The sequence below is a fragment of the Chanodichthys erythropterus genome, chromosome 15 (genome assembly GCF_024489055.1).
Source record: "Chanodichthys erythropterus isolate Z2021 chromosome 15, ASM2448905v1, whole genome shotgun sequence".
Taxonomy (NCBI): Eukaryota; Metazoa; Chordata; class Actinopteri; order Cypriniformes; family Xenocyprididae; genus Chanodichthys; species Chanodichthys erythropterus.
The window spans coordinates 1811058-1825662 of NC_090235.1; the positions used below are offsets into that span (position 1 = coordinate 1811058).

Below are 14605 nucleotides of genomic sequence, written 5' to 3' on the forward strand. Positions count from 1 at the left end.
GTTTTTCCACATTATTGGCCCATATCTTAAAATAGAACGTTGCAACTTCAAACTCATTTCGCCAGAGCGGGTCACATTTAAATTCAGACAAATTTCATGTATTAGGATGTCATAGGTCAATTTCAAATGAGCGTGAAGCTATCAATTTCAGTTTCAAACTTTTGTAAGTCCACAAGTACTTAAGGTTTTTTTTTATATAAAACTATATTGTCAGTGCACAAAAAGTTAACTGGTTCTATGCCTTTAATTTGTTATTCAAATTGATAGAAAAAAAAGATATGGCCTAAGAGATTTCTTATCCTGTGATGCAGGCAAAAGCAAACCGAAATGTTAATCTCTAAACCTTAAAGAGTGTAAAATAGACTCATTCTCTCTCTCTCACACACACACACACACACACACACACACACACACACACACACACACACACACACGGACAGAGTGAGAGGATCAGTTGGAGACTGTTTACCAGTACAACTGCTTTCATCATTGATGATAAGAAATGTTTTTTGAACAGCATATTAGAATGATTTCTGAAGGATCATGTGACACTGAAGACTGGAGTAATGATGCTGAAAATTCAGCTTTGCCATCACAGGAATATATTAAAATAGAAAACTGTATTGTAATAATACTGTATTTTTGATCAAATAAATAAGAGACTACTTCTTAAAAACATTAAAAAAAATTTACAAACCTCAGACTTCTGAATGGTAATGTATAAACAGTAAAACATTGCTGTTAATTACTATATATTTTTATATTGGTTCATAAATTAAAATCATTAATTAAACATTTTTCTCTTTATTTACAGAAAACATGCCTTGAACATTTTTAACTAGATTACCATGTTTAGTTCTTAGATTAAATATGAAAGCCACATGAAAGAGAATAAATTACAAAATAAATCTATTATTGCTGTATAATAACATTTAATATAATTTCACTTTCAAATAGAGGTAAAACATAAGTGCAAAGAGAACTGTTCTCCTTTACACTCGTTTCACATTTTTGACTGATTTTACTTCTGTGGGAACAACATTCCAGATTTTCTACTGGCAGACCATTTTGCACACCATTTTGAACAAGATTCAATGCGATTTGATGCCTTTTTTGTTCTTAGAATATCAGTTATAGCCAATATTTATTAATAAAATATGCAGTCCTATTCTTCATACTGTTAGATCTCAAATTTGAATGTAAATGTATTAGGTGTCTTACGGTCTCTGTTCCTGTTGTAGTTCTGCAGAGGGTCATAACCAGTCTCCTGCTCTTCCTGCTGCAGTGGGTGTCGTGTTTCAAAATTTGGGTGCTGCATGTCCTGAAAAACCACAGAGAGAGATGAAGCCACAATCGACACCACAGTACAAAACAAGAACTACATCTACGCAGGTATTGTGTGTAGATACTCACTCTTCATAGGCCTGATCACAATGGAGACCACAGTCCACTAACCATTAATCTGACAACAAACAACAGAGCAAAACAAATGAATAAACAGACCGAGCCTAAACTAACAATATTAATGGCTTACATATTAAACCATTGAATAGCATGAAGCAGTGCAATGGAAACAAATAAAGAAACAAAATTAACAACTGACAAAATGTCTTCTCCATCATCGACGTAACTCATCAGATCAACATGGCAGAGATACTGTAGCTTTTATTATGTCTGGTTAGTATACAGCAAACAGACTGATAGTTTGGATTGATCACATAGTTTTATTTATTCCAAAGCGGTTTGTAATCAAGTCCAAGTTTAGCTGCTAATTGTGGCACAGAATATAAATGTATTTCATAGCCAGAATGTTTCTAAATTCATTACAGCAACTTAAATTATGAGTGCTAGCAACACTTCTTTAAATAACATTTAACTGGACTGTGTGTGCGAGTGTACCATCACCTCAGAATCATTATACCAGTAACACTTGTATTCATTTACAAGAATAACCAACCATGCTAACATTTGTTGTGCAATGAATTAAAACATACAGCCTTGACTCAAACAAAGAAACAAAAACAGTGCTCATTTGATCTGTTGTATATGTGGTATCATTGTTCTGCAGTATTGAGGGTGCGCGAGCAAACACTGGCGGTGCCAAGCGCTGTCTGGAAGTGATTCCCAGCCATTTATAAACCAAAAATATCCCAGCTCAGACAATTCAGAGCCAGACAGTGCTGATGTGACAGCATTAGCCACTAGAAAGTGGAAAAAAACCGACCTGTCTGCATTTTTTCCCCCCTATTTTTTAAACCTAAATACATTCCGTTGTTTTTAATGAGGTTGTATTTGGTTCGGAGTCTGACAGACACAAACTCCAGCAAACGTCCTTCATTAATTATGCAGATAAACTAATACTGATCTAAAATTTCAGTACAAAAACATACAGCCTGTGCAACTTATTTATTATGTATAACTGCGGTTTATTAGCTGATATATAAAGAAATGATGAAGCTGGGATGGTACAACGAACACAAAAAATAACATATCAAATTAATCAATAAAATGTACTAATTATATAAATATGAATAATTATATCATATAAAATAATAATTGTTCTACAATTATTATTAAATAATAACAACTGCATCATATCCAAGCTAAAAGCATCACTCTTCATTGACAGGAAAAAACAAAAAACAAAATTTAAATGACTGACACAATAACAAAATGTTAATAAATCATAAGTATTTCATTAGCAAAGATGGCAGAACATCCTGCACCAGCTGAGCAACTGCTTTAGAGATTAATGGGAATGCTAATGGATAGCTTTCTCCAGCTATTATAGACCTCCTTGGCCCAGCTCAATTAGATTTATGCATTAGCTCTGGTACAGTGGGAAATCCCAGAATCCTCTGCAGTGAAGTACAGTGCAGGACATTAGCATAAAGCCTCAGGGACAACTACAGGAATGATTAAGTCAAGACAGACAGACACATGAATAATAATTAAAATATGCTAAACACAACAATAATAATAAAACTGGACGTGCAAGATGCCTCACACGAATGTATTCAACCAAGAGATTCACAAAAAAAGATTAGGTAAAACAAATAAAAATAGAAAAATAAATAGCTCTCTATAATTTGTTAAATGATATTCGGTTGGTGTAGCATGAAACTACTGCCTTAATGATCAATCTGTTTCTAACACTGCAACTACTGCATTTACTGTCACAGCTGCAGGCTAAAGGCAGCACTGATGCAATCACTTCCCAAATGAATCCTTGCATATTTCATTAGCTATACACATATGCGCAGTGAGCGCAAACACGAACACAGACACACACACAGACACACATGCGCACACAACATGCATAAATATTTATCACTGCACCAAATAACTGTGGTGATAGAATTTACTTGATTCAAATGCAGGGGCGAAATTTCCTGTGCTTGTATGCGTGTATGTGCTTATACACACATAATCAATGAGAAAAGCTTGATTATGGCAGTATAGATATTATGTACATTATGGTGGCCATTTCTATAACACCAAAAAAGAACACGTACAGGATTCTGTGATGCCAGGATAAAACCAATCCAGGATGCCAGGATGAAAAATAATCAGATATATTTGTTTAAAAAAAAAAAGAAAAAAAAAAAAAAGTTTACAATTAAAAAATGTATTATTTTTTGGTATATATATTTGAAAAAGGTTTTTTTATATATAAAACTGTTATTCCATAATAATATTTCAGCCCACCCCTTGAAAGGGGCTATATGTAGAATTCAGACACCCTTGTTATTAGCGACACCGGTGGCCATTAAGTAAACTGCAGCCAGCAACTTATTGCTCATGCTCGCACTCCTGCTCAGGTAATGTACAAGAGACTGAATGTGATTCAATGCCCCAACATACTCACAGCGAAGTTCTTTTCTGCTGTTTACTTAGAAGTAAAATATCGGAAATACCTATGCAGCAAACATCCTGATGCCATGACAGCAAAGTTTAGATAAATATGTAAATATGTTCTGCGCGCTAGGGCTGTCGAGGTAAAGGAATTTCCCTTGCTGTGATTTTGAGTGGCTCAATACCTTTTTTTTTTTTTTTTTTTTTTTTAAATTTTTTGTTTATTTATTTATTTGCTATTTAACTAAGTGTTAAAAAGTGGTCAACAGGCATGAGCATGAAGGAGAATCAACAAAACAGGCTTTATTAGTAAACCAAACAATCTGAATGACCAAGCAGGAAAATAATGCAAATCACACAATGAATGCATAAAAGAGAACTGACCAAAAACAACTGAAACACAGGGTTATACAAACGGGGTAGAACAAAGTAAATAAACTAGACATATGTGAAACTAATACATAACTATATTAGCAACAAATGAGGACATAATAAGTAACCAATGAAACTGAAACTAAACAGAGCAGAGAAACAGGAACTAAAGGAAACACAACAGAATGTCAAAATAGGGGTCCACATAACAGAACACAAACCTGACAATAAACTCGTTGGGCTATTGTTATTATAGTATAGGGCTGGGCGATATATCCAATGCTTTTGTCACGCGCATATCGTCAGTAAAGCCGGTTCCCTGATTACCACTAAATCGCCATCACCTGCTTTCAAATGAAGCGGCATTTAATAGACAGAGCCGTAGTTCACTGATAAGCCACGCAATATCGCGTTCAATATCGATATGAATCGCCGTCGATATTGAACGCGATATTGCGTGGCTTATCAGTGAACTCCGGCTCTGTCTATTAAATGCCACTTCATTTGAAAGCAGGTGATGGCAATTTAGCTGTAATCAAGGAACAGGCTTTACTGACGAAATGCGCGTGACAAAAGCATTCGATATATCGCCCAGCCCTATTATAGTATAACAGTTAGTTCCGATCCTCGAATCTGACTGGACAAGAGAAGACTGCTGATATTTCCCAATAGTATCCAGCTTCAGCAGTGCTTGTCTCGGCAATGGATGGTCTTTGAGTGAGTCATTAAACTATTCATTCAACTAATCCGTTCAAGAATGCTGATTTGTTCATTAATGAAACAAGGTGTTGAAATTATTTTAACTTTGAGCACCCCTTTACAAGGCTCAACCGACCAGAACATTATATTAGGAGACACATAGACATTACAGTAGATAATAGCTTGTTCAGCTGTTTTATCCTGAATATTTTATAAGCATTTCTTTTCACATTTCACTGAACAAAAGAGGTTCTCAGAATGGCGCACAACCATCACATCCTTTGGATTTTCCTGTTACTTCACATAAAAATCAATCAGTCTACTCTACAGCCTTTCACAGACAACCTAGGAAGTCGGGGAGAGTCTTGTTTTTTAAAGGGGTCATGAACTGGGTTCTTTTGTTGTATACTAATGTTTCTGGTGTGCACTTATAATGTTAGTATGCTTTTTACATCAAAAATCTCATAATTTAGAAATAAAAGGCATTTTTGCTACCCTGATTTTAGACCTCTTGTTTGAATGCTCTGTTTTAAGGGGCGTCTGCTGTGAGACTTCAGTGTAAACACCCACTGCTGTGATTGGCTAACATCTTTCCATTTGAAATAGCCAAGTTTATCTAATTGTGAAAAGTGCTGCATTACATTTAGATATATGGCATTATATTTAGATCATGACATGAAAGGCTGCAGTGATGAACAGCCGATCACAGACATGTTGTCGAGTTCATGAATCATTACATATCAGATCAGGCATTAGAATTAACACAGTTACTTACATGTTGTTGCATTACTTTCAAGTCCATATTATATTGCGATTGATTTACCAAAGAATCCACAGTGAAATACCAAATAGAAATAAATAAGCTCAACTGAGACACTGATTCACATTGTTGAAAATAAATTAGCATATTCCTAGCATTAGGATCTGCAAAAGGTAATGTTATTTTTATATTTAAGGTAATGTCCTAGCAAAGGTAATGTTATTTTTGTCCTGTTGTATCGCTATTCTCTCCTCATCTTACCAAGACATCAGTGGGCGGAGCTAACATTGCAAAGATAAAGAAAGTCTTTAGTGCAGTAAAACTGATAGCAGAATGGTTGCTAAGCAACAATGAGGTTACGTTTCTAGAGTAATTTCAGGCTCAAATGTGGCTCAACCAATTATAAATCAAGGAACGGAACTATCCATTTTTATAACATTACTATATAAAACAATGACATTAAAAAGAGGACAAATGAGCATCCAGCATAAGGATGTGGCGGTAGATGGACATGGCATTTCAAAACTGGACTGTCCAAAATAAACCTGGATGGATAGCCAGCCTAATGTACATATACATATGCCCATATATGGTAATATGATAATATGGTAGCATGCACAGTATAGTTATCATGGGCACTTCAAAATACTGAGAATAATTTCTTATTATGAATTTAGATTTTTAGAATACTTTTCCATCAATGAGTTAAAATTTACAATCTACGTCAAAGAGGAATGCTCACTCTGATGTAAAAAAAGAACGCAACACTGATGAGAAGCATGAAAGAATAGTGCATTTCATTCACCGAATGAAAATGCACATTCACTTTCTTTTTTTTTCTTTTTTTAAGAAAAGGGGGAACAATGCATATTAATGAACATTAAGACAAATGTAAATATGCCAGATTATAGCCTTAGGCTAATTTCCATCTGTGGACCCCCTGGCAGGAGGTGAAAGAAAAGAAAGAAAGAGAGAAAGAAAGAAAGAAAGAAAGAAAGAAAGAAAGAAAGAAAGAAAGAAAGAAAGAAAGAAAGAAAGAAAGAAAGAAAGAAACAAAGAAAGAAACAAAGAAAGAAACAAAGAAAGAAACAAAGAAAGAAAGAAAGAAAGAAACAAAGAAAGAAACAAAGAAAGAAACAAAGAAAGAAACAAAGAAAGAAACAAAGAAACAAAGAAAGAAACAAAGAAAGAAACAAAGAAAGAAAGAAAGAACTATATACAACAAAATAAGACAAAGACAGACATGCTAATACAACAGTCAATATTAAAATACACAATAGAACAGCGACAAGTTAATTAGAAGAAGAGAAAGAAATTAATTTGAGTCTAAGAGAGAAATAAAAGTAATAATGAATTATGGATATTGCACAGGCCCATCTTACAAACTTAACTAATTAGAATGCAGTTCACATAGAGACAGTACATTCACACAATCTGACAGTAGATGGTGCTTATGGAACAGCAAAAATGCAGCCATTGGCCCAGCTGCACTACTCTGTTTCTGTACAATATTTACAGCCATATTCAGATTTGCTATGGTATTCATCATGGCACCAAATACTTAAATACTTCATACTTAAAGCTGCAGTCTGTAATTTTGCCTCTTTTTCGCCATCTCTGTTTGAAACCTGCAATTGCAGTTTGCGGAATTATTATCTTTACGTGCATTGTGCCTCGACACGGCTCGTCAGCGCAAATTAATCTAATGTTTGCTGTCAATCACCACATCATACTTCAGAATCACAGATTGTAGTCTTGGAAGTATGACCAAAATAAGAATTTTCATCTGAACAAGAAAGAAACACTTTTGTTCTGACAAAGGAAAATAAGCATTACAATAAATCACGCTGCCAATGGTGATTAAATCGAACAATTGCTTAGCTCATATCAAAACGTCGAAACGTGCAAATTATTATTGTAATACTTTGTTTTCAAATTGTTAACGTTAACAACATCAGCATTGCGTGACTGTGTATTTAAAGGTGCCCTCGAATGAAAAATTTAATTTATCTTGGCATAGTCAAATAACAAGAGTTCAGTACATGGAAATGACATACAGTGAGTCTCAAACTCCATTGCTTCCTCCTTCTTATATAAATCTCATTTGTTTAAAAGACCTCCTAAGAAGAGGCGAATTTCAACATAACACCGACTGTTACGTAACAGTCGGGGTGTACGCCCCAATATTTGCATATGCCAGCCCATGTTTCCAACATTATGAAAGGCATTACACAAGGGCAGCCAGTATTAACGTCTGGATCTGTGCACAGCTGAATCATCAGACTAGGTAAGAAAGCAAGAACAATAACGAAAAATGGCAGATGGAGCAATAATAACTGACATGATCCATGATATCATGATATTTTTAGTGATATTTGTAAACTGTCTTTCTAAATGTTTCGTTAGCATATTGCTAATGTACTGTTAAATGTGGTTAAAGTTACCATTGTTTCTTACTGTATTCACGGAGACAAGAGAGCCGTCGCTATTTTCATTTTTAAACACTTGCAGTCTGTATAATGCATAAACAACTTTATTCTTTATAAATCTCTCCAACAGTGTAGCATTAGCCATTAGCCACGGATCACAGCCTCAAATTTATTCAGAATCAAATGTAAACAATATAACAGTGTACAATACTCACATAATCCGACGCATGCATGCCGCATGCATGACGAACACTTTGTAAAGATCCATTTGAGGGTTATATTAGCTGTGTAAACTTTGTTTATGCACTGTTCAAGGCAAGCATGAGCTCAGTGGGCGTGGAGCACGAGAATTAAAGGGCCAGTAGCCCTGAATCGGCTCATTTATAATGATGCCCAAAGTAGGCAGTTAAAAAAATGAATTAAAAAAATCTCCTTAGACTTATATTACATCTTTTTAAAAAAAGTTCTAGGGCACCTTTAATGTGTATTAGCGTTACCTGTAGATTTAAATTTCTGTATAGTCTATTCTTCACTAACGTCAATTTGTCATATCATACAATCCGCCATCAAAATGATAAGTTTAATTATCGCAGCTGCTGTGAGAAAAGGCTATAAATGATCCTCCTCACATGCAATATAGCCTACTAGCTGGGACTGTATACAGACGTGATGCAATGATGCAAAGACAAACAAAGACATGCTCGAATTTCCCTCAAAAACCCACCAGTACCACCCGAATTCTAAAACATTATTACAAGCTTACCGTTGTGAATCGGGCTAAGGTAAAGGAGATAGTTTTGAACACTGTCTGATTACGTACATGCTCAAAAATTGATTTTGGATCATTTTTAACCAAAAAAAATAAAAGTTAGGGACAGCAGCTTTAAATAAGTATAACGCTGAGTTCAGACTGCACGATTTTCAAAGTAGTCGGGTCACTGTTCTTTTCACACTGAATGACTATCTTGGCCAGCATAAAGTCGCTGCTGTGTTCAAACTGCACGATGGATCAGCGACAGAAGGTTTCACACTGCATGACTTTACAATAGGAAGAATCGCAGACAACTCTGTCTGGCACGCAAACTACGTTTCACAACCAAACACACGCGAGATGTGACAAGGAAACAACGTGATATCACGCGTGCAAGACCGGAGTTCTCACGTGAGAGTGGGATTATTATTAAAAACGGTAGCCCACAAGAAGCCTGCAATACGAGTTGCCTGTGCGCTGATTTGCAGTGAAAACAAGAAAAGGAAAAGAAGAATATGGAGGAGGAAATGGTTGGGGAGACATGAGGAACAAGGATTGTGTGTTCTGCAATGAGAGTCAGAGGAAAATACATAACTTTTCAGTGTGCTGCTGTTGCGGATGGTCAAGCAAATGTTTGTGCTTTGTTTCTGTTTGAAAGAATTGTAATGTTTATGTGTACGAAGCCATGCTTGCTGATATTGTGGTCTATAACTCCTCCCCGAACTCCCCGCTGCTCTGTATCTTGCTCTCTCATTGGCTGTCGGTCATCGCCGATGTAGTTTTCAGTCAGAACACTTTTCACACAGCAGGATTTTGAATCGCTGGTCCAGGTTTTGGTCCAGATATTTAGCATGCCAAACATGCTTTAGCCTATTTATTTTCAAAAATTTGTTTACACAAACATTTTTACATCTAAATCTGCACTAAAACATACCCTAGATACTGACTTGTAATGTTCTGACTTTTTTGTTGTTCTTTACAGTTCTTTGCACTTAAATCTGTCTTATTTTTTGTGTTTTGTTTTATTGTATATAAATGTTCAGAGTTCAGATATAAAACCATATACATCATGGTATAAAAGCTTCAGCAATTATCATGATATGAAAATTTTATACCATCAAGTCTATCAACACCAGAGGCTGATATCCATGCAACCCTATGCAAATGAACATAAGCGATTCAACTGTGTCTGTGTGTGTTTGTGTGTTAGGTAAAGAAATGAGGAACCAAAAAACTACTGTGAGAATGCTGAAATAGAAACCTGTGCAAAACCAAAATTAAGCTACAGAGCAAACATGGCTCATAACAGTAAATATAACAAGGTGAAAAATTCATATTTATGAACAGGAATGCTAAAAGAAAGTTATTTTAGACTAGTAAAAACCTGAAACCTGAACAGTATTTTGAGAATTAAGATCACAAAATACTCCAAAAATGTAAGGAGTTTCATGAAGACAAAACCTAGTTCGCTACATCAAAACACCTGTGGGTGCAGCACACGGTAGCAGAGGCTCAATAATGAGGGTTACAAAAGCAGACCAGACCTAAACCTGTTTAAACTCACTCACATGCCTTCACTTCATCAGCCAATTACAGAGCAGACCTCCTTCACCAATCACATGACTCCTAGGAATTCAACAAGCTACTGGATGAACACCAGAAACCCAACGTTATGAAAGTGCAATACATTAGTGCAGAAATATGCTTGGTCATAATATTAGAGCAATACATACTTAAGAAAAGCATGTACACATATTCAAAAATGCTACAGTTATGTTTTGTAATACATGCATTCACAAACATTGAAAACCTCACATGCTTTTGGCTAAAAAAAAAAAACTCACTATAAACTAAAGACATTCAAAACTGCAAAGTGGAGAAGCTGAAAGGTGCTTTCCAGTATTACAGAACTTTCAAGTACATCTTTCTTCAAACATGAATTAACCGAAGGCCATTAGGTAATTGTAATCTGACATGGTTTGTATGGGTTTTATACTGCAGCATGACAGGAATTTAACTCAGAAGTGTGTGTGTGTGAGCGCACGAGTGTGAAAACAGGCAGCAAGCTGGTCTTGTGATGCCATTGCAAGTCTTTTACTGTTGTTTACTTGTGTCCTCAGGTCCAAAGACATTCATATAGACCTTCAAAGCTCAGTCTGTCCTACTTCACAAATAGATTATAATGTTACATACAAAACTAAATCAAAAATATTCAAGGAGAAAGGAATGAATTCTCAGCAGGGGCGTCACTAAAATTCAGGTGGCGCAGGACAAAGTTACTGGCAAAGAAAAAATTAAGTTTAATAAATTAATTTACTCTATATAAATGATATGCTTAATTTTTATTTAAAAGTTGTATTTATTTTAGATCTAATATCACCATCGGAATTATACAATATTGAAAACAGATAATATCATGGCTTAAAGAAAATTTAAAAATGGACATTTCTTGTTTTTTACTAAATATTGCTGTATTTAATATAAATAATTTGTTCAAGCACAATTTTTTGACATGTTCACTGGTATGAGGCCGGGTCAACCGGTCACGAACATGAGATCACAACAATAGCAAACCAAAACCATTAAACCAATACCTTGTTTTAACTCAAGGAAAAATGGACAAAAAAAAAAAAAAATTTTCTTCTTGTTCAAGAAGCCATTTCACTCGAATATATGTCACAGCAGTTAAGAAAAGACAACTTCTGTTTTATGCCGACTTTAATATCAGTACTTTAAAAAGACTTTTCTTCTCTGCTAACATTAAACATAATATTAAACGGTTATTCATGTTCTCTCTATAAGACTTGTTTAAATATACATTACAATCGAGATTTGAAATATCAACTATCATATTGGCAATAAGTCACAGCATAAAAATAATTGTTGGCTATCAACAAAACTGAAACATAAAAATGTAAGAATCAACCATTAAAACCCCTTAAGTTATTCTGAAATGTAGGGGGAATATGTCCTACTCAACACCTATGGTGGTACATCCTTCAGACATGAGAACTAAGATTTCAGGAAGCATCCCTAACCAGAAGTAAAAATAGGACACAAGCCTTCAATCCATTACTAAACAAAACACAACATCTTGCCCAATAATAATAATAATAATACAGGACATGTATATTAACGTTACATAAGACAGATAGGCAGTATATTACATCATAACCAATTAAATACAATTTGAAACTTACAGGCACCCCTACAACCTAAATATAAATAATAAAAGACAAATTTCAAAGTGGTAGATATAATCACTCATATGAATGTCCCTGACGCTTAGCGATTAGGCTTTACGTCAGAAAACATGTTAAAAGCAGTAAATAAAGTTGGATTTATTGATGGAGCTCTTGAGTCTAAAGGCCTTACGGGGCTGGCAGCTCCACACTTCCGATATGAATCATTGCACAACATTTCACACTTTTGTTATCGCCGCATTCAGCTTTGACAAGCACTCCGACAACCGTAAACGGCAGTTTAAATACAGTAAAGGGAATTCAGCCAACATATTTACCTGCAATGCTTCACGCGGGTCTGCCCATTCTGCCCTGTGCAGTCTGCATGTAAACACTCTAGCGCGAGTCAGGCGGATGTGCCGCAGAACAGCTGATCAAGCACGTGACTCCGGACGGAAAGCCTGTGCGCGACTTCAGATATCACAGGTTAGAAATGTGCACGATATTCTATCGTTATGTTTATGGAAAGTCGGAGCTCTAGGTGGATTATGGAGAGATATTTCTTTATATCACCAAAAAGCCACCGTATAATAACACCATATAACGTTACCAAAAATAAACAAGTTATTTTCCAGACATTGGAAAAGCACGTCCCACTTTACTTGCCATTAGTTTTTGAAGTTATATTAATTAATCTTTTAGCCTATTTTACATTTTCGTAACAAAAATGTACCATCTTATTTGATTTTCATCCCTAAAATCACCAGTCTGACTCCTCAGAATCAGACCATAACTCAATTCTTCATATAGAATAACTTAAACTTAAGAAAACAGACATGTAAAAATCATTACTCATATGTACTGGCAGAACACACACACACACACACACACACACACACACACACACACACACACACACACACATATGTGTGTGTATAATATATACAGCTATTGTCATATATATATATATATATATATATATATATATATATATATATATATATATATATATATATATATATATATATATAGCCAAAAGTATTGGGACACCCCCTCCAAATCACTGAATTCAGGTATTCCAATCACTTCCATGGCCACAGGTGTATAAAATCAAGCACCTAGGCATGCAGACTGCTTCTACAAACATTTGTGAAAGAATAGGTCACCCTCAGGAGCTCAGTGGATTAATTCAAGTGTGGTACCGTGATAGGTTGCCACCTGTGCAATAAGTCCATTCCTGAAATTTCCTCACTACTAAATATTCCACAGGCAAATGTTAGTGGTATCATAACAAAGTGGAAGCAACTGGGAACAACAGCAACTCAGCCACAAAGTGGTAGGCCACGTAAAATCACAGAGCGGAGTCAGTGCATGCTGAGGTGCACAGTGCGCAGAAGTCGCCAACTTTCTGCAGTCAATAGCTACAGACCTCCAAACTTTGTGTGGCCTTCAGATTAGCTCAAGAACAGTGCGTAGAGAGCTTCATGGAATGGTTTTCCATGGCCGAGCAGCTGCATCCAAGCCTTACATCAATGCAAAGCGTCGGATGCAATGGTGTAAAGCACGACGCCACTGGACTCTAGAGCAGTGGAGACGTGTTCTCTGGAGTGACGAATCACGCTTCTCTGTCTGGCAATCCGATGGATGAGTCTGAGTTTGACGGTTTCCAGGAGAACGGTACTTACCTGACTGCATTGTGCCAAGTGTAAAGTTTGGTGGAGGGGGGATTATGTTGTGGGGTTGTTTTTCAGGGATTGGGCCTGTTCCCTTAGTTCCAGTGAAAGGAACTCTTAATGCTTCAGCATACCAAGACATTTTGGGACTTTTTGGGAACAGTTTGGGGACGGCCCCTTCCTGTTCCAACATGACTGTGCACCAGTGCACAAAGCAAGGTCCAAAAAGACATGGATGAGCGAGTTTGGTGTGTAGGAACTTGACTGGTCTGCACAGAGTCCTGACCTCAACCTGATAGAATACCTTTGGGATGAATTAGAGCAGGGACTGCGAGCCAGGCCTTCTCGCCAACATCAGTGCCTGACCTCATAAATACACTTCTAGAAGAATGGTCAAACATCCCCATAAACACACTCCTAAACCTTGTGGAAAGCATTCCCAGAAGAGTTGAAGCTGTTATAGCTGCAAAGGGTGGGCCAACTCCATATGAAACCCTATGGATTAAGAACGGGATGTCATTAAAGATCATGTGCACGTAAAGGCAGGCGTCCCAAAACTTTTGCCGATATTGATTGTGTGTGTGTGTGTATACAGTATCTCACAGAAGTGAATATACCCCTCACATTTTTGTAAATATTTTATTATATCTTTTCATGTGACAACACTGAAGAAATGACACTTTGCTACAAAGTAGTGAGTATACAGCTTGTATAACAGTGTAAATTTGCTGTCCCCTCAAAATAACTCAACACACAGCCATTAATGTCTAAACCGCTGGCCACAAAAGTGAGTACACCCCTAAGTGAAAATGTCCAAAATGGGCTCAAAGTGTCAATATTTTGTGTGGCCACCTTTATTTTCCAGCACTGCCTTAACCCTCTTG

At 36.1% G+C, this 14605-nt stretch overlaps 1 protein-coding gene across 3 annotated transcripts in view; it reads right to left on the reverse strand.

The window, feature by feature from the left end:
• The window catches only part of tbc1d5 (TBC1 domain family, member 5), a 29880-nt gene extending 17392 nt beyond the window's left edge, over positions 1-12488 (reverse strand). For all 3 annotated transcript variants that reach the window (XM_067411707.1, XM_067411706.1, XM_067411705.1), the window contains exons 1-3: positions 12387-12488; positions 1414-1462; positions 1222-1321 (exon numbers count right to left, since the gene is read on the reverse strand). In XM_067411707.1, coding sequence (XP_067267808.1) covers positions 1222-1318 — 97 coding nt within the window. In that variant the 5' untranslated portion in view covers positions 1319-1321; positions 1414-1462; positions 12387-12488. The remainder of the gene's footprint in view (positions 1-1221; positions 1322-1413; positions 1463-12386) is intronic.
• Between the last annotated feature and the right edge of the window lie 2117 nt (positions 12489-14605).